This window comes from Primulina tabacum, chromosome 7 (assembly GCF_025594145.1).
Source record: "Primulina tabacum isolate GXHZ01 chromosome 7, ASM2559414v2, whole genome shotgun sequence".
NCBI classification, from domain to species: domain Eukaryota; kingdom Viridiplantae; phylum Streptophyta; class Magnoliopsida; order Lamiales; family Gesneriaceae; genus Primulina; species Primulina tabacum.
The window spans coordinates 38058041-38081526 of NC_134556.1; the positions used below are offsets into that span (position 1 = coordinate 38058041).

A 23486-nucleotide genomic window follows, 5' to 3' on the forward strand; every position below is an offset into this window, starting at 1 on the left:
TAGCTTATAACTTATTATTGACAAATAACATATAATTAATCGGGTCATTACAGTTGCATTCTAAAATCTTCTCAAGTGTTCCTCATGATTGGTATGTCAATCGTATTCTCTTATGCTTAATTGTCTGAATCTTAAAGGAAACTTTTCTTTTAAGATGACGTGGAAAAAATTACTTTCTCTCTCTTTGGCATTGGATCCATGTTTCCAAACCTATTTCTCAAAATTCTTATATCTAGGGATGACAACTTTCCCCGCGGGTTTGGGGCCCCGCGGGAAAAACTCGAAACGAGGATGGGGATCCCGATTTTTTCGGGTTTGGGTTCGGGTTCGGATATTTTTTTAAATCTCCGATGTAATTCGGGCGGGTATGGGATTACTATCCCCATCCTCGAAATCCCCGAACCCGCCCCGAAAATAATATCAATAATAAAATAATAGTATTATTAATATTAATAATATAATAATAATATTATTTTTTTAAATATTAACAATTTTATTATTATTAATATTGCTATTGATATTAATATTAATATTATCTCTAATAATAATAGATAATAATAAGTTTTGGTTTGAGAAAATCTCCGAATTCGTTATCGTCTTGTAATATTAATATTTTTGAAACGTGGATGAGGGCGGGGATGGGAAGTTGATCCTCGAAGTTTCGGGTTTGGGGATTCCCCGAACCCGAAAAAACGGGGATTGGAACGGGTATGAGGGTGGGGATTGAATTCGGAGATGGGGATGAGGATGGGGATGACAAACCCGCCACCGCCCCGGTCCATTGACATCCCTACTTATCTCCTTCCACATATCTTCTATATCAGGATTCTCTCCACTTGGCAGTGTTGCGTAACTTCAACCCGACTCTGATGACCCCTCGGTGTTCTCATCATTCTCTTTCCATCGATCTTGTCATAGAATTTTCTACTGTTTTGGTAATAAATTGTCCTAACTGTTGTAGGGTCAAGTTCCTCACATTCTCATTTGGAAAAAGTTGTTCATGCCTCAACCGAGGATATGACAACACTAAGTTTTTTCTTCTGCTCCCTCTCATATTTACCATCTCTATGTCTTAGTTCAAGTTTTCTCGCACAGCCGCCAAGTGATACGTTTATATTTGTATGAAACTCTGGGTCCATAATATAACGGGCTAGCTTTGGATTCCAAGTTGATTCAATTTGGACCTAGTAGTGACTAGCACACAATGTTTACAGTCTTTGTGATGTCTATTTATTGGCTATGATAATACTGGAAAAACAATTATTGTACTCATTTTGTCCAATTTTTAATATCAAATAAAACTAAAAATATCATCTAAACTAATTTTTTTAACTACAAATAAATTTCTAAGCATTTGAACAATTATCTTCTCAGAACTTGCCATTTTTCAAATCCATCGGCGACAATCATCTAACTCCACCCTTCAATTCGAGCGACATCGGAGATTTCCTCCTTCGCCTAAACGGAAAAATACTTTTAGCTTGTATGCAGTCTATTATATCTCAATCAAAACATTATCTTTCTCACCCAAAAATCTATTTCAACTGGAAAGAGAGAAATCATATTTATGTTTTCAAAAAAATTATTTCATAAAACTCATTAATTTCTAGGCATATTTGGTGTGTAAATTAACCGAATAGTTTCTGTCCATGGCTTACATGTCACATGATATGACTTAATAATATTAAAATTTAAATAATAGCCCGAATGAATTTTCCTATTTCTTTTTCGATATAGTTTTTTAGATGGTATCAAACCCGCCCAACTCGTTAGGCCCAAATCCGTAAATGAATTACCAAGTTGGGCCCAATAAAGAATTTTCTTGATCAATTTATGAAATTGGGTTACTTGGATGTTGGGCCCCTCAAAGAATGAATAGCCGACCAAACGAACCGAACTCCGACGCTGCTATTTTTCAGTTGACACCTCCGAGAAACGGTCACCGTTTCCCTGCTCCTCTCCGGGCCGAACTCCGTGTGAACACCATGGAAGCCATATTTCTCTGCCCGTAGGTCCTGAAAACTGTTGAATTACTTTCCTTTCGTGGCCAGCTGCCATGGTGGGCAAAAGGACGGGTTCGATTTCGCGAGCGAAGATTTCGGGTCGAATAAAATCAGTAAAGTACGGAGGTTCGGGGGACATTGCATCAAAGCTCAACCAGCTGCGGCGGCTCCGAGAGGAGCTGTGTGGCGTGGACTCTGTTTTGTTTGAGGAGTTCCTCTACCCTCTCCTTGACCTCCTTTCTGATAGTTTCAGCCCCGTTCGGAAATCCATCACTGAGTATGCGCTTCTGTAATCCAATTATGTGGAATAGCTCAATTAAGAAGAGTAAATTGCTAAAGCAAATGTTTCCCATGTGTGTGAGAGTTTTGCAGGCCAAGATTAAATTGCTGAAAGCAATATTTCCCATTTGTTTACGAAAAACTTACAGGCCAAATATCAACCTTCAGTGTCTTCTGGCGATAAAAATTTTCCCTCTTAACTGACTGCATGTTATCAAATTGAAACTTTTATACTACACGTTTTACAGCTGCCTTCTAATTGAGCTTCACCATGTTTGGGCTCTCCCTTAGATGAAATTAAATTTTGTGTTCGATCCAAGCTTTCTTGACGTGAACCTCAATCACTATATTCTTTAATTATCCCGCTATAAATCCTGCAAGAATATTAGGTTTCCGTAAGGTTTTGCGACAGAAAGGGTTGCTGTTCATGAACAGCTTCAATTCATTTCCCGCCGCGTCTAATATATTTTAAATTTTAGTTGCACTATGATGTACCTAGGCTAGGCTTCTGCAAACAAATTATGCTTCTTAATCGGAAAAAGATTGGCTTCGAAATTTACCTGTGGTTGCAATAATTTTCGAAATATCAGTTCAGTGTGTGGATACTACACAAATATTCTCCCTAATTGTGAAAGCAAGCACTTTTATTCAGCTGTTCCAATCTGATTTGAACTAAGCTTGCTGGATTAAATGTGTTCATCTTGAGGTTGCATCTTTTACTTTCCGAATCAAAATGCTAAAGAGGACTAGAATTGAGATTACATTGTACTGTCATGTCTACATATTGTTTTCAATCAATGCAGGATAGTTGGCCAAATTGGATTGAAGCACGCAGAGTTCTTGCCTGAAATTGTACCGGCACTGATAAATATTCTGAAGGATGATGTACCTGCTGTTGCTCGCCAGGCTATCACATGTGCCATTGATATATTTCGGTGTACTCTCATCAAAGTTGTGATCCAGGTTGGTTTATGTTTTATGTTTTTAGTATTCTATTGGTTTTTATAATTTTGATGTGACATTGATAGGACTAGATGATGATCATTTGGACGTGCTAAGCTCTATTAAATCCTTTGTTTTGGCCCTTCATGAAACTAGGCCTTGTTATATTCTTTTGCTTCTTGTCTATGTTAATGAATACTTTATTATTTGTTCTAGGTGTGAATCTGTTTGTGATTGATTTTTTCCTTCCTTTTTTTGACATGTAATAACCAGGGCTTGTACTCAAGTGAGTTTGATGAATCACTTAAATCATCTTGGGAATATGTACTAAAGTTAAGAGATGAGATATACTCATTGGCGTTTAAGGTAATTGTGGCATTATTACATGGTAATTTATTTGAATGTGCAAGTTTATGAGGATCTTCTAACTGCTGAACAATACACTAAGGTGGGAAGTGATGGGAGAAGGTTGCCCGCATTGAAGTTTGTCGAATCAGTTGTTTTACTTTACTCACCTGACCCTAATGGTTCTTTGGAACCTTCCTCTGATCAAGTTTCTGAAGGTAAATTGGTTGCTAATTTGTGCAAGTGTAAAGTTTTGGTGCGTTACCTGGATGTAGATTATACATTCAAATGCATATTTGAACTTAATTTTTTTGGTAGAGGAATTCAATGTCTCGTGGCTTCGTGGAGGCCATCCTATACTTAATGTTGGAGATCTGTCGCTTGAAGCAAGTAAAAGTGTGGGTAAACTGCTTGATCAACTGAGACTCCCTGCTGTGAAATCAGTTAGTAATCTAATGATTATCGTATTGATCAAAAGGTCAGTGCTCGATGTCTCTCTTTCTAACTGTTATTATTTTATTTTGTTTTTTCATTTTGGTTCTGTTGTTTCAGTCTTTCAACAGTTGCAAGGAAAAGGCCAGCTTTTTATGGTCGAATATTGCCAGTTTTACTCGGTTTGGATCCTTCAGTCTCTGCTAGCGAAGACTTTCATATTTCTGGGTCGCGTCATGCTTTGAAGAATGCTTTTGAATGTTGTTTGAATTGTACACACTCCGGTGCTGTTCCGGTATAATTTTTATTTTATGGCGTTGGGTTTTAGGATTTGTGTTTCATATAGGACATGTGCATTCTTAGAAACACTTTATTCTCCTCAGTCTTCCCGGTGACAATCCTTGTGTCGCGTTTGCCTGACATTTTTGTCATCATGAAGCTGTTGTTGAAATGTCTTGTTCTTTTTTCTACTCATTATCAGCCCAAGAGAATTGTTTTCTAGTCCTATTATTTTAGCTGGTGTAATTTCACATTGATTTTGACCTTGTAATCTTTTAGCTATTGGAATTTCTGGCATGATTTTGGATTTGATACTCGATCTTTTCTTTTTTTATTTAGTGGCGGGACCGTCTTCTTAGTGCACTCAGCGAAATGGAACTTGGAAAAGCATCTGAACAAGAATGGGACCTAATGCGTGAGAATAATGGAACAATAGACTTGAAAGATGATTCACATATTTCTCAGACCCATGAGGTATTAGTTTGTTTATATTAAAAGTTTGTGTTGTTTGGGGGGTGTGGGGGGGTTTGCGCGGAGTGTGCATTGGTATTTGGAGGTGGGGAGGGGCATGGCCCTTACTCTTTGGTGGAAATGTTGGCAAAGGAGGAAAATAAGAGTGATGAAACAATCTTTCCTGTTAAGGAGAAGTACACCCTTCCCTTGGGAGGAGGATTGGAGAGCCATTGATCATACCTTATTAACATCCTTCTACATGCATTCCTCTATTCATTTATCCATCTACTTTGGTAACTTATGATGAAAGGAAACACATGCAAGTAATCTCTCGAGTTTCTTTCAGGATGGTAAATCTTCTGACGGAGCACTTGCCATTGAACAGAGTTATGCAGGGAGGAAAAGACCCGGATTGCACGACGGTTCAGATTTTACTCAGGATAATATGTCTGGAAAACGTGTAAAATCAACAGTTGGCATTATAGACGGATCAGTCCATGATCCAAAAGGGAATCAGGTGAATGTCCCTTCAGTTGGGCGAGCATCATCCCATACAGCTGCAGAGAGCGGACCAGTTCCACAGCTTGTTGCTATGTTTAGTGTATTGGTTGCTCAGGGTGAAAAGGCAGCTGCATCTTTGGAGATTCTCATTTCGAGCATATCAGCTGACTTGCTAGCTGACGTAGTTATGGCTAACATCCGTAATCTTCCTCCCATATACCCTAAATCTGAAGGAGATGAAGTCCCACTTCTGGATATAGGTCCTCCTCCTGGTGTTGAACATGATGCCCATATAAAAAATTTGTCCTTGTTATTGACAGAAATACTTTCACATCCAAGCTCTTCCCAACTGAAAGAAGATAAAACTGGATCTCATCATCATTCAGGTTTAAGAGAGCTTGAGGCAAGTTTCATCTAATCCGATTTGCTTACTCATTCCCTTTGTAAATTATATATAGAGTAGCGTGTGTTGTTCCTTCTATAAGTTGGTTTGCATTTAATTGCTTGTTTGTCAGTGCATTAACCTGATTGCTTCTGTAGCATGCTCAAGAAGAAGAGGTAACACAGGCTACTGTGGGTGACGGAAATGTTGCATATGACGGCCTAGATTTTTCTAGACAACAAGCATCAGTATCTACTGGTGAATCTGGTTCTTGTGAAGATATTCCATCTGGAATTCATACTGGTAATTCAGCCATAAAATCTGAAGTCACCGATGCCAAACTTCAGGAGGAAGAAATACCCAGTCTTTCTTTGTCCACTCAGGATGGCAGAATTGATGAAAATTTAACCGCTCTTTTATCAAATTCTACCAATTTAGAGGATGCTAATAATGACAAAGCCACTAATTTTGGTAATTCTCCTGTAGAATTGGCTCAATCTTTGTCAACTGATAGGTCTGAGGAGCTTAGCCCTAAAGTGGCTGTAACAGATTCAACTAGCATCAATTCCTCAATGCCAACTTCTCTCGGGATGATCGCACAGTTGGTTTTCCCCAAGATAACAGCACCTGTCATTGTCCTTGTCGATGAACAGAAGGATCAGCTACAAGAGCTTGCTTTTTTGCGCATTATTGATGCTTATAAGCAAGTTACAGCTGCTGGAGGATGGCAACTGCGTGTTTCTATTCTTGCACACTCAGGAATTGAGGTAAACCCCCGCTACATAAGTGTGTCTGAATCTTGTGATGTTGTTTTCACCGAGGTTTTGTTACCAGGATTTTGTTTGATGCAGTTTCCTTCAGAGTTAGATCCATGGAAGTCGCTAAAGATGCATATATTTTCAGACTATGTAAAACATGAGGTAGCTTGAATTGAGTACAATTTGTTTTTTCTGGATCCAAGAAATCATATTATCTTTTCAATCTTTATTTAACTGAATTGAAAACTATTCTTGCTTTTATGGTAAGTTCTTGTCAACTTCGTCACCTCCATGTGCTTATCAATAATGCAGCCAATTTGTTTCATTTTCTCTTCCTTGGATGACCTCATTTGTAAAAAATATGAGCTGTTTGAGATGTGTGACATGTAAGAATGCACCCTCACATCTTTCTTTGTGTGAACCTTAGCCTAGTGGCAATAACACTTTCCTAAATGAGAGACATTGAGACTTGGAATAAGTGCTTAGCCTCTTGGCTTAGTCATAGATTGTGGGGAATGACTACATCATCTAATATCTAAAGCTATTAGAAGTGTGAGACATCGCTGAAATTAATGTTTCGATGCATGTAATGTTTGTATGACTTTTTTTAAAAAAAAATTGGGTAGTTACTCTGACTTTTTTTCTTCTGCAAAAGCATCATCTTGTGGTTGTTTTTGTAGCTAATTGTAGTTTACAACGCTTTTGAGTGGTCTTTCCTGAATTAGGATCCACATGTAGCATATTACTAATTTATATATGTTCTCACCTAGTTGAGTTAATATGTGATTATTGGAGATCTTATGAGACTGGTTTAGTATTGTGATGCGCACGAAATTGAAATAATCTATTTTTAGTGGATTTGCAGTTCTTTTTTGATTTATGGTTTTCTACCATGCGGATGATTTATGCATGTTTCCAGGGGCACGAGATAACATTGCGCGTCCTCTACAGGCTATTTGGTGAGGCAGAAGAAGACCGTGACTTTTTTTCTTCTACAACCGCTACATCTGTTTACGAAACTTTTCTTCTCCACGTGGTAAATATCATGTCTCTTGTGTCCTGGTTTGTTACTTATAAATGCATGGGGTATTGCATTCTTATAACATTGTCCTGTTTTTCATGCAGTCAGAAACGCTAAGGGATTCTTTTCCTGCTTCTGACAAATCTCTAAATAGATTGCTTGGGGAAGTTCCTTATTTACCAAATTCAATTTTTAAATTGTTGGAATGCTTGTGTTCGCCTGGATGCAATGCAGATGATAAAGAGTTACATGGTGGAGATCGAGTTATCCAGGGCCTCAGTATCGTGTGGAGCCTGATTTTACTGAGACCTCCTATCCGAGATGCTACCCTCAAACTTGCTTTGAAGGTTTTCTTCTTACTATGTTTCACCATGCAACATTTGCCCCTGAAGGGACTAGATGCTAGTCTCTATTTTCTCCGCACTTTCTGCTTTTCAAAGTCCAGACTCCAGCATTGTTTTTTTAGATTTTGGCTCGTCAAAATTGGCTGAGGGTGATGGTCTTCAAGAATTATTATCAAGAAACCATATGAAACATATATTTTGTCTAGCAATGAAATGGTTTTGAGGTTTCCTTATAGGTAAACTAGCCCAGTCGTACGTGTGGATCACCTATTTTAGTGTAGCTTGCAACATTTGTTGAGTCTGCATGATCATCGACTTTGTAATCACCTACCCCTTTCCGAAATACTATTGTGAGCCTAATTTCTCTCCCTTGCATGTGTTCCAGATTTCCAGATGTGTTTTTTTAGGTGCCTAAAGGATTTATTTAGATTGTAGTATTGTACATTCTTGCCCTGACCTCTTAGTTCTTGTGTGATTGCTTTCCTTACTGGAGGGTGATATGATTTTTTTTCCTTGATTTTATAGAGTGCTGTTCATCACCTTGAAGAAGTACGCATGAAGGCAATACGTCTGGTACTAAATGATTTACTTACTCTTGTACTATTCTAGTGGTTTTTTCCCCAAAACAACTATTACGAACTCAATTTATGTTGTTTCAACTACTTAGGTGGCCAATAAACTTTATCCTTTATCATTCATATCTGAAAAAATTGAAGATTTTGCCAAGGAAATGTTGCTGTCAGTTGCCAATGACAATCAAACAGTTGGTACGAATGAGGCTGATGTTATGCAGTTGCTGATGGTAACCATCTCAAATTTAACGTCTTATCAGTAGTTAAGTGTTTACATAACTTATATTCAAGTGCCTCAGTGTGCAAAGTTTGTAAAAGAACGTTCACCGGGGAAATAGAAAGTAGCGTTATTCCTTGAACTTTTTTGGGGGGCAAAGAGAAAGAAAGGAGGCATGATGGCGTCATAAAGCATATGAAATCAACATAGTATTATTTAGCTTTATAAAGTAAAGTATATTCTTGCCCCTGTAATCTGGGAATCCAAATTTTCTGGCGAGACTTTCTAAGCAAACTCATTTACTTTTGGAATTTGTGATTTGGTATCCTTTATATTTAGGATGAAAAGATATCAAGTGAGAATCAACCAACGGGAACGAAAATAAATAACATTGCTGCTGACACTCAGCACGTGGCTGCATCTGCAAGCGGCCAATCTTCTGCTGTAGCTGAAGTGCAACGGTGCATGTCTCTATTTTTTGCCCTCTGCACAAAGGTGTTCTTATTGTCATGTTTTTTAAAAATATTGTTTACTTTCCATTATGAATAATTTGCTTGTTCGGTCTGAGACATGATAGTTTTTTGTCTTGTTATCAGAAGCACTCCCTTATTCGTCAAATATTTGATGTTTATAAAAGCATGTCCGAGGTGGCAAAGCAGGTTTGATGCAGTCATGATTATATTTTACTACAGTATGAAACACTGGTCAAATTTATGTATTGTTTTTAACAATAGCTGTATGATGCACAGACAGTTCATCACCAACTCCCATTGCTTGTTCGAACAATTGGTTCATCCCATGAGCTCCTTGATATTATGTCAGACTTTCCATCTGGAAGCGAAGAACTTTTGATGCAGGTTTTGTTTTTTTATGTTCTTGTCCCAACTGGTGTGAGTAGAAATGTTTGTATTTGCTGGTAATCAAGTATACAAATGCAGGCTGTGCAGACACTTACCGATGGAACAATTCCTTCTCCAGAGTTATTAGCTACCATACGAAGGTTATATGATACAAAAATTAAGGTGGCCATTATATCTTTCACTTTAACAACTATTCGACCCTCTGTGTCTTTTCTATGTTGGATTATTCCTTTAAAATTTCAACTTAACTTTCATGTATCAATGCTTTCTATCATTTACTTAACCAATAATAAGTCTATTTTAAAATGATGTTTCGCTGAAGAATTAATTTTTTTATTTTATTTCAGTGCTATACAGCGTCTATAAGTTGAAAATTATGATCTATTTATGTTCTGGTATTAATTGTCAAATCAGACTTAATTGAATTGTAAGTTACAGCTATATTAACTTGTGATTTTTTACAGGATGTAGACATTCTTATTCCGATACTGCCTTTCCTGCCTAAAAATGAGGTTTTTAATCCTTTCCACTGATTATTTTGGATTTGTCTTTGTTAATAATTTCTTTTTGACGTCTGCATTTACTCTTGCTAAATATTTTTTAACCTGATCTTACTCCATTTAATAAATCTTGCTTCAATTTCTGCCTGTGAGGGATTTTCTTCCGTCTTTACAGCCTGCAGTTACCAAGGGTCCCCTCTGACTTAATGAAATTACTGTACTCTTGGCCCATTTCAATTAATAGAAAATAAATACTTTATCTGCTTTTCCATTAAGTTCTCTGTAAACGGGATATGGTCGTGTAAGCTCTAGTTGCTAACACTGTTAGAGGCAGCGATCCATAGAACACCGTTAATAATTTTTTCATCGGTAATCATCATGCATAAATATTTTAAGGTATGCCATTCTATTCTCCTTTTCTCTATTGATCTATACACAGTGTGGTGATACTCAATGGGTCGAAGGGTTCAGGACAAATGTTCTGCTTCCATCACTGTTGCTTTCTCTTTTGGTCTCACTAGATTCACTATATGGTGGTAAATGAAGCTTGAGCTGAAAATGATTTTAACTGATTAAATCTTTCTCCCATGCTTGCTCAATATTTCTTGTTTTCTGCTGGTGTAAGGATGGTTTTTATGCTTTCTTTGGTGTCATCTCCATTTATGACTACCAAATCTTTTCCTTTCCTTGTCAGGTTGTGCGGATTTTTCCATATCTTGTGAATGCTCCACCGGATAAGTTTCAAGTCGCTCTCTCTCGAGTTATTCAGGTATCCAACTGTGTATCTGGTCATATTTTTTGGAAAATTTTTTTGCTAGTAAGCTGGCACAGCACAAAAAAGGGCTCTGCTGTTTGTGGAACATATCATTTGTATTTGGATGTTTGATAGTCTTGTATTTCGACTTTACATTGTAATAGTTTCTATGCAGCCCTTAAGGAGTTCCTTTTCATGAACGAAAAGCTATCTTATTTTTTTCTCTCATTTTTTTTATTTATAGAGCAATTTGAATCTGTTTAATCATAGTGAATTAACCAAAGCCTATATAAAAATAATTTTCTGAGAAATGTATTGGTATGCCCACGCATCTATTTTTTTGTACCATTTTTTTAACTCAACTTTCATAATTTCAGTTTGTATAACACGCATGTGAGCACCCCTTTAGAAAACTGATTACTTTTTTTCTTCACGGTCAGTCTGGTTATTCTTTTACTAAACAAATTCGCTTTCAAATTGTTATGTCCAGGGGTTAAATAACTCTGGTCCAGTGTTGACTCCAGCTGAATCGTTAATTGCCATCCATGGGATTGATCCTGAGAGGGATGGGATTCCTTTGAAGAAGGCAATGATCATTCTAACTTATGAATTGATTATGATGGATCAACTTATTAACTGGAAATATCCTTTTAAGCAGGTCACAGATGCTTGTAACGTTTGTTTTGAGCAGCGAGACATATTCTCTCAGCAAGTTCTAGCCAAGGTCTTGAATCAATTGGTAATAACCTTTAAAAACTCGAGACTTGTAACTTTTAGCTCACCATGTTGAGATAAATCACATTACATTTGCGTTGTAGGTTGAGCAAATTCCTCTACCCTTATTGTTTATGCGGACAGTACTGCAGGCCATAGGGGCTTTTCCTTCTCTGGTAAGTGCAAGCTATTTATTAGCACCCTGATTCTGTTATGGTTTTTCCAACTTGGTGCGCTTGTTAGATGCCCATTGTCTACATGCTGTTAATCAAGTAAACAGTTACATGCATGTTCAAGTGAGAAAAATATTTCTACAAACATTTATATTATTATTTTCATGATACCTTGTGTACAGAGACCGTGAATCCATGTGTAAGAATTTGTTTTATTTTAGGATGTCAAGATATTCCTTCTCGAATAGATTACTTTACCGTAGCCTATACTTGTAGCAGTAGAGAATCCATCTCATTCCTTTTATGTCAATAGATAATGCCAGCGTACCTCCTTTTGTTAGTCTTTTGACTCTTGCGGTAACCTTTTTCAGGTAGAATTCATAATGGAGATTCTTTCTCGTCTTGTTAGCAAGCAGGTATGTCATCAGTTATCAGCCACATATCGCAAATTAAAAACATTTCCTATTCTGCTAGGTAATATATGTGATATGCATAAATTTCAGATATGGAAATACCCGAAACTGTGGGTAGGATTCATGAAGTGTGCTCTTTTGACAAAGCCACAATCCTTTGGTGTGCTGCTTCAGGTGTGTCGTAAACTCTAAATTGTCAATTTTTAGTCATTTCCTCCTCCCAGTATCACTATGTGGTCAATTAGACCGGTCATGTTCATTTTAACTCATAATCTTTGTATTTAATTACCGCATTCTCATTCTTCAATGCAAAAAAAAACATGGCCCTGCTGAACCCTATCTTATGATCATTGAAAGCGTTTCACCTAATAAGAATTGCGATAGTTGTAGTCCGTTTGGAATTTTTTATACACTTTTTATCATCTATGTAGAGAATGCTTATAAGCTTAGGAATCTATGAGTTGTTTGTAAGTTTAGTTGGACTATAGATCTGTTAAATGCACAAGCTCTCCATTTGTTCATTATAAAAGTGCCTACAGTTCTTTCTAAGGTTAGGAACTGGTTGTATATTGTGTGTGCAACAAACGCTTTATAATTGCTCTCTTGAGGTTTTGCACTGGAACGTTCTTTATGCAGTAATAAATCATCTTGATGACGTACCGTGGGATTTGTTTACGACGGAATATTTTTTCTTAATCTTTTCAGCTACCTCCGGCGCAGCTTGAAAATGCGCTGAACAGAACACCTGCTCTCAAGTCTCCTTTGGTTGCCCATGCAAACCAACCACACATAAAATCCTCACTTCCAAGGTTTTATCATACACACACACACAGCTTATCAAGCTGATTTTGTGTTTTGATAGTGGGGTTGGATTGACTATGGATAATTTTTCCCCCATTTCAGGTCCTCGCTGGTGGTTCTTGGCATTGCATCAGATGCTCAAGCATCTAGTCAACAAAAACCAACTCAGAGCAAGTCTGTAGAAAATGGGAATTCAGACAAGGAAGCAGTGACGGATATGTCAAAGGAACCATCAACTTGACTGTTGTTCCCAATTAGCCCCGCTCGTTATGAAATGCGATGAACTAATTTGCCAAAGAATCTCGAAACAGGCAGTGATTCATTTTGAAGTTTTGTTGAACTGGTTGGCCAATTCATTGGTTGAGTAAGTTAGTGTCGGCTTTCCGTAACAAAGACTGAAATCATGATACACTTAGTGGGTGATTACTTCCTCCCAGCAGTTCCACAGTCCACTGTATCGATAAAGTTTCAAGACATGTAGAGTTTTTTTTCTTTATGTGAAGAAAATTCCATAGTAGACTAAAATTTTCTTGTTGTAAAGATACTTATTGCGAATGTTTTTTAAAAAAGAGAAGAATGTTTTTGATTTTATGTTTCGCGTCCACTGTTTCAGTGTACATCCCAAGAGTAATTAGCAGCACGTGTCCTTGAAAGTTTATGTTTTTGACATGTAAATGTAATGAATAATGATACGATGCAACTTACTGCTTTTTTTTAAACTTTATTTTGGGACCAACTGTAGCTTGTCTTTGTAAACGATGAATGGCTTGTGGCCTGTCCGATGAATACCCAAGGAGCATAAATAAATCTTTCTTTTTCTTGTGTGTGCGCATACATGACTTGGCTTACATTGGATCCTCGTGTTTTCTGTTTGTTATGCTTCGGTTAGGGGTAAAAGCATCGTCAATAAATAATCCACCGTTGTCTTCTTGGTATGTTAGATGTCTATTCACCCGAACCTGTGGGTGAGGCGACGTTATTGCTTGTCGGACGTGTTATCTACAATTACATTCCCTCGATTCAACCTGAAAAGCAAAACCGCCTGTAATTTTTCTGAAATTCAGTATTTGCTTGCAAATTGTCCGTCCTTTTTCTTCGGTTCGAGCATTTGCAATGATGTTGTGCAGGCCTAACCATGGTTCTGATATCATGATACGAGGTTCCATTATTCTAATCACATAAAACGATATAAATATACATAAAGTATAATTTATGTCTTAATGTGGTATATGGCCGGTCCTGGAACCGACGATTGTGGTTCCAATGCAAGGTGAAATTTCTATCAAGGAGTCGTTCCTTATCTCCGAATTAGAACCGAACCGTTTGGATATGATTCAGTTCTGGTTTTTGACGGTTCGATTCTATTCTTAACTATTTCGATTAAGCTTTGAACCGATTTGAATTTAAATTTAAGGTCTAAAAGAAAATTTACGATACAAAATTGATATCAATTGTTCAACAATGTACTATAATACAATAATATTAATATCTAGTTTTTAATTTAAAAATAAGAGGTTGAATTTTTTATATAGGTCAAATAGTTTAATTGCACTACATATATACTACAAAATTTTAAAATTTTAAATTAATTTACAGTTTCGTTCCTTATTTTTAGAAACGGCAACCGAACTAGTAAGTACTGAAAAAAACGATTTCGGTCCCAATTTTTAGATATGGTTCCTCGGTTTTTGGGAACCGTGGTCGGGTGTAAATTGTTGGGCCCCTGCTTTATGAAAACTAAAATTATGGATTGGATTTGGACTAATATTATGGCTCTTAATCCGTAGTTGGGCTGCATAGGCCCATTTGTGGCGGCACCAGTGGACCATGGATCACTTGGGAGGGTGAGTGAGCAAAAGCATGGGTGTCGACTACTACAAGATTCTGCAGGTGGACCGCAATGCCAAAGACGATGACATCAAGAAAAGCTTACCGCAAGCTCGCCATGAAATGGCATCCCGACAAGAACCCTAACAACAAAAAAGATGCCGAAGCCAAATTCAATCAAATCTCCGAAGCTTACGATGTTTCTTTTCTATGGCATTCCATGTGCAATCACTCGCATTAATGCCAGCGAATGAGCCAATTATTTTCTTTGTAATTCTTGGTTTGTTTTGTGATTGCAGGTTGAGCGATCCACAGAAGAGGGCGGTTTATGATCAGTGCGGTGAGGAAGGATTGAAGGGACAGGTACCGCCGCCTGGAGCTGGTGGATTTTCAGGGGATCATGCGGACCAACAACCTTCCGTTTCTAGCCCGTTTGGTGGGGCGACGACGGCTCCCTTCAGGTTTTCCAACAATATGGAGGATATATTCGCTTCATTCAGGAATAGTGCCGGTGGGGAAGGGGGCTCTGGTGATGTGCCGCGCAAGGCTGCGGCTATTGAGAGGATGCTACCTTGTAGTTTGGAGGATTTGTACAAGGGAACCTCCAAAAAGATGAAAATTTCGCGGGATGTTGGCATGTTGCGGATGCCAGTGGGTAAGCTTGATAATTTTTAAGCTGTGGTAGCGAATTCATTAATGCTGTTAATTACGTATGGTAGGAATTTAATTGGCTTTGGTTATGTTAACTTTGCATGATTGGTAAAAAGGGTTGTTGGTTCTCCACGAAATTGTTTGATTTCTAGCAGAAAATTGCACAATTTATAAATTACTGTTTGCGACAGGTTTGAATTGTTTGGTCAACTTGTGGCTTAGAAAATGTCAAACTTTGGTTGGGTTAAAGATGCTAACTATTATTTTTTTTTTAGTGAATTTCATTTTTTTTGTTGTGTTATTCTAATTTACTCACAATTATGTGCTAAATCTTTTTTGTGGTCTTAGAACCACTATCAGTTAATTTAGTTGAAATTTAAGTAAACCTAAAATAACCTTCAAGCGTTGAAGTTTTCTCTAACTGATGATTTTGCTTTTAAAGTTTTATCAGAATATCACACTTTCAGGGGTGAAAGAGAGCTGGGTAACATAAAACAAACTAATCTTGAAAAACGAACGGCATGGCATTTCCATTTGAAGTAGGCAGCTTGATCCCAGTATTCAGTAATGCAAATTGACCTGGCAAAAAAGGGGAACTTAAGAATCAAATTCAACATCAAGTCCCCAAGCAGGCTTATTACCTCAGAGCAGAAAAGTGGCATTAAGCGATTATTTACATCCTTGTAAACTCTTGAGGTGGAGTACATTACCTAGTGTGTTTATTTATGATCTAAACTGTGTGATCACTTTTACAAATGAGTTTGATGACAATCAACATTTCTCGCGTGCTATGCTTTCAGTAAACATAATACAACACTTCCTGTTTGAGTTCTCTCTCTTTGATGGTTATCTATGAGAAGCACATGTTGCCAGTTGAACTTATACAGATTTGTTGATTTTCGTTCTTCGGTCCTAGGTTTGTTGTCAAACAAGATTGTTGGTGTGCGGAAGCAAGATCCGTAATGTCATGGCTGAATGTTGGAGAAATATTGTCTTAGAAAGTGAGGCTGTCGACTCAGAGATATGTCTCAAAGCCTAATATCCATGATGGATTAAGAGAGTGTGAAGAATGGCATTGTTGTAAAAAAATAACTACGGGGTAATTTTCTATGGTAATTTGACATTATGATTGAAAGTGTTTTGACCCTCAATTGTTGGGGTATCAATCTGCTACTACACGATTACAATGAAGGAGAGTGTTTTATCCTATTTGGCTGGCTTTTTCAACCCCACCAAGAATAAATTACTACATTAAATCGAGCGAGGCAACTAAATAACTTCATATAAAATTTGATTTTTTGAAGTAAAATAACGAGATTGATCTTTTCACCTCCGAGAATATAACACATCATTATCTCCTTGTTTTTTAGCTTTCTTACATTTACGCGATTTGGATGTATTCTTTTCTGATTCAGGGACAAGTTTTATAGCAAAATGAAACAGTTTTGTTAGGTGCCAGATAAAATCGGGCTCACTGTAATCTTGGCTCTTCAACAAGTTGTCTCTTCCACACAGAGCGAGAGCAAGGCTTACAGGCCTCCTGCCTCCACCTTCAATGTCAGACATCTCCGGTGGCTTGATTATCATGTGAGAAGAAACAAATTACCCATTCTTCAAGATGCACAAGCTGACAAAATGGTTGGCGAATTCTTTTAAGTAAATTGTAGCTTGATTATGATGCAAAGGAGGGTCTGACCCATGGGGTATGTTTCCATTCATTCATCTTCATCAAATCTGGTATTAAAGATTATGTTCTTTCTTAAAATATATGTAGGATTGAATTCAGCAAAGAAACAGCACTCAAAAATCGACGTCATTGGTACCAATCGCAATAGAAGAAAAATTTCTACGAGTTCAAACATAGACAGATACCGCAATTCGTTTAATTGACAGAGTAAAAGCAAAAAACCAATTTAAGATGGGGACTTAAATACAATGAGAAACCCTAAAAACCAACAACTAAACCTATGGCTTGCAATTACTTAGCCGCCAAAGCCGTAAAGAGTTCGTCCTTGCCTCTTGAGGGCGTAAACGACATCCATCGCCGTGACGGTCTTCCGTCGGGCGTGCTCGGTGTAAGTAACAGCGTCGCGGATGACATTCTCAAGGAAGATCTTGAGAACGCCACGGGTCTCCTCGTAGATGAGCCCACTGATGCGCTTAACGCCACCACGGCGGGCCAACCGGCGAATAGCCGGCTTGGTTATGCCCTGGATGTTGTCCCTCAGAACCTTGCGGTGGCGCTTTGCTCCGCCCTTTCCTAAACCCTTGCCTCCCTTGCCTCTGCCTGACATTTTCAAAGCTCTCGCGGTTTTAAACCGATGGACTTTGATTAATTGATTGATTGATAGCGTAGATGCGATGGCAAAGCAGGGGCTTCGACTTTTTATAGAGGGAGCTGTTCTCCGCAAGAGTGATTATGAGCCGTTGATCTCTTTCTTTTATCGACGGTAATAAGAGGGATCCAGGATTAGTTGTTAAATGATTATTAGCCGTCGATGCATTCAATCGACGGTACAGATTACGATGGTTTATGTCCTAAGCAGATCGTCTTTATTATGTTTCCATCTGCACAATTAAGGATTTTTCTTTTAATTCTTTTGAAAAAAGCTATCCAAATTAAGGATTTTTCTTTTAAATTATTATTTTCATAAAATAATAAAAAAATATTACATTCAATTTTAAAAATCGAATCATTTTAAAATTATAAACAAATACATTTTATTTTACAAGAGAAATATATATCTATATATATTTAAACTTTTATATAAATTTTAATAAAATGAAAATTCTACGACATATGTTCAACCTACTCTCGATCAAACATATTCCGGATACCCCAAGTTACCTGCTTTCACTGGGAGATCATCCAAAGGCTAACCTCGTTCCCATTTACCATGTTACACCGGGAGCTTATGTGAGAAATCATCTCAGTCGACCTCTCACGCCCAGCTCACAACAAGTTCGAAGATAACATCACCAAAAAATCACACACACATATATAGATAATTTAATCGGATATTCAGGTCCGATATGTATATGATTATTTAAGACATATCTTCATCCTCGTACCCGATTATTAATCTATTTAATCAGATAGAAAACAACATTCATACCCTCCTCTACTCACATAGAATATCGAATTTTTCGTTAAGTTCGGAGAAAATTGTCATCCTTAGTTATGCTTGTGTTAGAGTTCCCATTAATGAACTTGACTCATTGTCATACTTGTGTTAGAGTATGAGATATATATATTCTATATTATAATAGCTGAGAGGCTTAGAAAAATTGTTTGAGAAGGACATCAAAATTTCTTCTTTTTTTACCCTCATCTTCAACACCAAAAAACTTTTCTTTTTTCTATCATAATATTATTGCATTTTTTATTGAAAGTAATTTTAATAGAAAAATAGATTTTTTGTCATACACAACAATGTCAACGAACACACTAATTATAATATTCATATAAAATTACAAATGTCCAGTATTCATTATATAAGTTGATTAAACAATATTTTCAAATATCTAATATTATGTTACACACAACGCGTGTGTCTCAGTCGCTAGTATATATATATATACATGCATACTAATAGAAAAAATGTCGGCATAGTCATTTAGTCAAAGAATGACAGTACATACAATCTATTAAAGTTGGGGCAGACTTCTTTAAATGGAAAGTGGAGAATTCGAATATGTTATTTGCTTCTGAAGATAACGCGTTTTATTAAAGTTATTCATTCTTCGAGTTTTCTCTCATCTTATAAATTTTGTGTTTAGTTCTATAATATTTATGAGGTGTTTGTTCTCTTGTATTAAGAAAGTTTTGTTCTCTTTGGAAACGCAGTGAGTGAGTTGTACACCATATAAATTTTATAGTAGAATTATTTTTATTTTGCCCGTGATTTTTACTCTAATAATTTTTGATGGTTTTTCACTTAAATCGCGGTGACTAATTTATTTTTTATTTTCATATTTATTACATGCCGCAGGTAAGACCAACAATAAATATTTTATGACCAGGTTTTCTATTGTTTTTCATGAGATTCGGTGTTTCGTAATTTAATTTAATATTTTTTTATCGATGAATCAAAATTGTAATTATAAAAAAAATACTGTATTTGATCGAGAAAAATACGTCACGTCAACGAAAAACAGTTTAATTAAGAAAAATAACTTATCCGATCCTCCAAATAAAACAGACAATAGGCTGAACCAAGGGGAAATGGGTGGGCTGGACTATAAAGCCCAATCAACAGTGATTGGACAGAAACTCACGAGTGCGACAGCACTTCCCGGGTGTTCCAAATGATGGAATAATACTGGTTCCCCCCATCCGACAGCTACCCTCTGTCAAAAAGACAAAAACCCCTCCGAAAATCACCGGTTCTCCGGAAGAATTAAAGAGGATCCAATCTTAGCCAAAACCCTCGCTATTCTCCAATTTCAATGGCTGATCGGAGTGATCAGAAAAGCACCACTACAATCCCGCCGTACATAAAAGCCGTGTCGGGTTCCCTGGGGGGAATAGTGGAGGCATCCTGCTTGCAACCGATCGACGTCATCAAAACCCGGCTCCAATTGGACCGCTCCGCTTCTTACAAAGGCATCATCCACTGCGGTACCACCATCACGCGCAACGAAGGCTTGCGGGCCCTCTGGAAGGGATTGACGCCGTTTGCCACACATTTAACGCTAAAGTACGCACTGCGGATGGGGTCCAATGCGGTCCTGCAGTCTGCGTTCAAGGACTCTAAGACGGGAAATCTGAGCCATAATGGTCGAATGGTAGCTGGATTCGGTGCTGGTGTGCTTGAAGCTCTTGTTATTGTCACCCCCTTCGAGGTTTGTTAGTTGAATTTTCTTTTAACTCGTTTGATAATTCTCTCTCTCTCTCTCTCTCTCTCTCTTCTCCCTCGGGGTTGGGGGTCACTAATTGTGGTTGCTGATATTAATTAAAGTGCAGAAATATATGTCATTTTAGATCAGCTGTTTCTAAAAAAAATTCTAAGAATGAAATTCTACCTTTCAAACGGTGTTACGGTTACATCAGTTGCAGCTTGGGAGATTCTGCCTTCTGGAAAATGTCACAATGGGGCTGTGAATAATTGGATTATGCATAGTAATTCAACTTTTAATGATTAAGATAATCCCACAACTTGCTATTGTTTCTTGATTACAAGTTTGTAGTTAAAAGATAAGATGACATGTTTGCTTCTCATCTACTCTATCACGATCAAAAGTTGAGAGGAGTATGTGTTTTGTGTGTTGATTTCATGTATTTAATCCAACAGAAGCACATTCTTAACTGATGCATATGGCAGGAACATGAGTTCCATTAGTGCGGCTCTGAACATGATAATGCATACAGACCGCAAAATGTAGTCTCTGTTTCATAAAAAACGTGCTGATGGCATTGATTTCAAGTTCTTCCGAGTTAATATGGTTTAACAGAGCAAAAGACAAGGGAGGTTTAGATTGCTGAGATGTTTTCAAGGATTTATATAAACAAATAACAATCAATTTCTATGCTTTCACAGCTTCTGAAAACATCATGCTTATTTTATAAAAAAAAAACCTCCATTTGAATCGATCTTCTCTGCAAATTCCAGACTTGTCCTTTTTTGTTTTGTCTGTCTTGTTAAGCATGACGTCTGTGGTCCTTCAAAAAGGGTTTGTATGACTTTTTGAGAAATAAGAATCTATAATAGTGGTTGCACTTGGTATAATATCGCAATACTCTGTCATGATACACGTGGGTACTAGATATTGGGCTGAATTACTGCGGTGAAATTGATCAATGAAGGTGGTGAAAATAAGACTGCAGCAGCAGAGAGGCTTGAGTCCCGAGCTCCTCAAGTACAAGGGCCCTGTTAATTGTGCTCATATGATCACTCGTGAAGAGGGCTTTCTTGGTCTGTGGGCAGGAGCCACCCCAACTATCATGCGTAATGGAACAAACCAAGCTGCAATGTTTACAGCCAAGAATGCCTTTGATGGGATTTTTTGGAGAAAGCATGACGGTGACGGAAAGGTGCTACTGCCTTGGCAGTCTATGATATCGGGATTTCTTGCAGGGACTGCTGGTCCGGTGTGTACAGGTCCCTTTGATGTGGTGAAAACAAGGCTTATGGCTCAGAATCGGTCTGGAGGCGAGTTAAAGTATAAAGGGTTGTTTCATGCTATCAAAACAATACATGCAGAGGAAGGGCTGCGTGCACTGTGGAGAGGATTATTGCCTCGGCTGATGAGAATCCCACCTGGTCAGGCAATTGTGTGGGCCGTGGCTGATCAAATAACTGGCATTTATGAGAAGAGATACACAAACAATGCAACCTTGTAGCTCCAACCTTCTTCTTTTTGCATTTCCTCTTTTTCTGATTTTTTTGAATACCTGTTATTCATGGAGAAGCAGGAATTCTTGGCTGATCTATGGCTGAACCCCTCATAATTCTTGTAGCTCCAACCTTCTTCTTTTTGCATTTCCTCTTTTTCTGATTTTTTTTGAATACCTGTTATTCATGTAGAAGTAGGAATTCTTGGCTGATCTAGGGCTAAACCCCTCAGAATTCTCTAAAACGATAGAAGTGGGGATAAACCTGAATGGCATCTTGCACTGGTGGAACATTTTTAGATCTTTTGCTTACCTTGTTGATTTTACAAGGTCATTAAACTGTTCAAGGTTCTTTTGTCTATTGTCGTGGTGGTGTTGACAGAGAACCGGTTGTAGCTGATGAATTTTAGACAACTGTTTGCATCTGCTATTTGTAGCTGCAGATGCTGAGTTTTGATATTTGTTCATGGCATCAACATCGAGCCTATTTGAAATGTTTTTTTTTTTCTTTTAGTAGGAGATATTAAAATGATCGAATAAGGACTCCGCGGTTCAGGATTCAAAATTTTGAATAATGTTATCAAAAAATTTGTAGTAGTAGAATGATATTCATATATATGTCTTATCTTCTCACCGCCCTAGGAGTAGCACAAATAGAGGGATTAGCATTATATGTGATGGTTTCACGTATTTTCAGCGGCTCTTCTGTTGCTTTAAAAACATCTTTTGCATTCTTAAAAAAAATAAAAAAAATATCTTTTTTTACACACGATTATATTAAAAGAAACTTAAAATATAATAAAATGAGCGAAGTGGGAAGATGGATATTGTTACTGTATTCTTGATATTCACATCATTATCATTTTACGTTTAAAAAAACTATTATTACTAGTTCACAATTGATTCGTAGTTTTTAAGAATTTAATTTTTTGTAATATATCTGTTCTTTCTTTATTTTTTAAAAATAGTATATAACGTTTTAATATATTCGTCTTGTTACAGCTACGACTTTGCAAAATTTTAACTTCGTAAATGAATACAAGTAATTTATTGGTAAAATTGATAAATAAATTGAATATATAAAGTTTATTTAAACAACACAGTATGAATCCAACTTCAAACATTTGAACTATATTCCTTCTATAAATGATAAATTAAATCATTTTATAGTACATAGTGAATATCTTTGTCTTTTATCTTTTTATATCGAGCGATAGACTCTTGAAATCTGATATGTTCATCGACAACCATTTCTATGTCCAGAATTGATGTTGCTTTGGCAAAATAGCTCAGCCTCATTAGAGAACAATTCTCTGCACTAAAATAACGGGGTTGAAGTTGTCATTAGTATTGTTGCTCTGAGTGTTTTCTTACTCTTAGACAAAATAAAAAATTCTTTGACAATTTCCAGTGTAAAAAAAAATCATAAATAAACAAATTTTTTCATGAAAAGTGACATAAATAGAATCTTGGTCGTTGTTAATGATGCAATTTTCGTTTATTATTATTTTGTTGAATTACTTATTATTTTTTTACCTTAAAATTTTTTACTTATCATTTTATTGATGTATATTTATTGCGGTGTACATGATAATGGAGCAAATAGTATTTAACACTTATGTCTATTAAAACATTGTGTTTTTGCCCCTTCAAATCAAGAAGTAAAGCCCCGTATGGGGCAAATATGCTTACACTTCAAAATATTAAATTGTAGAATAAGTTTAATTTAACATAAGATAACACTTTTTCGATATCTATAATTTTTTTAATGATGATAGAATCTCCATTTGTTATCTTAGATGCATACTAAATAAATACTGAGACAATGCAATGATATGCAAATCATAATAATCAAATAAATCACAGTAGACAAAATCTGTGCGACGGTCCGTTTCAATATTTGTAATGCGTCCCCAAGTGAGAGCGTTTCA

The 23486-nt window shown here is 36.9% G+C and overlaps 3 protein-coding genes and 1 pseudogene across 5 annotated transcripts; 3 read left to right on the forward strand and 1 right to left on the reverse strand.

Moving 5' to 3' along the window:
- The first annotated feature begins 1858 nt into the window (after positions 1-1858).
- LOC142551764 (uncharacterized) lies at positions 1859-13334 on the forward strand. 3 transcript variants are annotated; one of them, XM_075661154.1, is made up of 28 exons: positions 1859-2280; positions 3086-3245; positions 3498-3590; positions 3673-3787; positions 3888-4047; positions 4122-4296; positions 4620-4754; positions 5080-5637; positions 5775-6087; positions 6166-6383; positions 6468-6536; positions 7294-7410; positions 7500-7742; positions 8265-8312; positions 8407-8541; positions 8868-9023; positions 9125-9187; positions 9278-9385; positions 9467-9550; positions 9853-9900; positions 10583-10657; positions 11133-11228; positions 11301-11381; positions 11461-11532; positions 11901-11945; positions 12033-12116; positions 12648-12751; positions 12846-13334. In XM_075661154.1, the coding sequence occupies exons 1-28, from the start codon at positions 2057-2059 to the stop codon at positions 12982-12984; spliced, it is 3918 nt and encodes a 1305-aa protein (XP_075517269.1). In that variant the 5' UTR covers positions 1859-2056; the 3' UTR covers positions 12985-13334. The 3 variants fall into 3 exon arrangements, with proteins under 3 accessions (XP_075517269.1, XP_075517267.1, XP_075517268.1); XM_075661152.1 differs by having other exon boundaries at positions 5775-6383; XM_075661153.1 differs by having other exon boundaries at positions 5119-5637; positions 5775-6383.
- Positions 13335-14466: 1132 nt separating this feature from the next.
- On the forward strand, positions 14467-16909 carry LOC142552381 (uncharacterized; annotated as a pseudogene).
- Positions 16910-17021: 112 nt separating this feature from the next.
- LOC142551765 (histone H4) lies at positions 17022-17581 on the reverse strand. Its single transcript, XM_075661155.1, has one exon. The coding sequence runs from the start codon at positions 17513-17515 to the stop codon at positions 17204-17206; it is 312 nt and encodes a 103-aa protein (XP_075517270.1). The 5' UTR covers positions 17516-17581; the 3' UTR covers positions 17022-17203.
- A 1892-nt stretch (positions 17582-19473) lies between these two features.
- LOC142551766 (mitochondrial succinate-fumarate transporter 1-like) lies at positions 19474-22049 on the forward strand. The gene is made up of 2 exons (XM_075661156.1): positions 19474-20066; positions 21028-22049. Exons 1-2 carry the CDS (start codon positions 19671-19673, stop codon positions 21562-21564), a joined length of 933 nt encoding a protein of 310 aa, XP_075517271.1. The 5' UTR covers positions 19474-19670; the 3' UTR covers positions 21565-22049.
- Positions 22050-23486: the final 1437 nt, after the last annotated feature.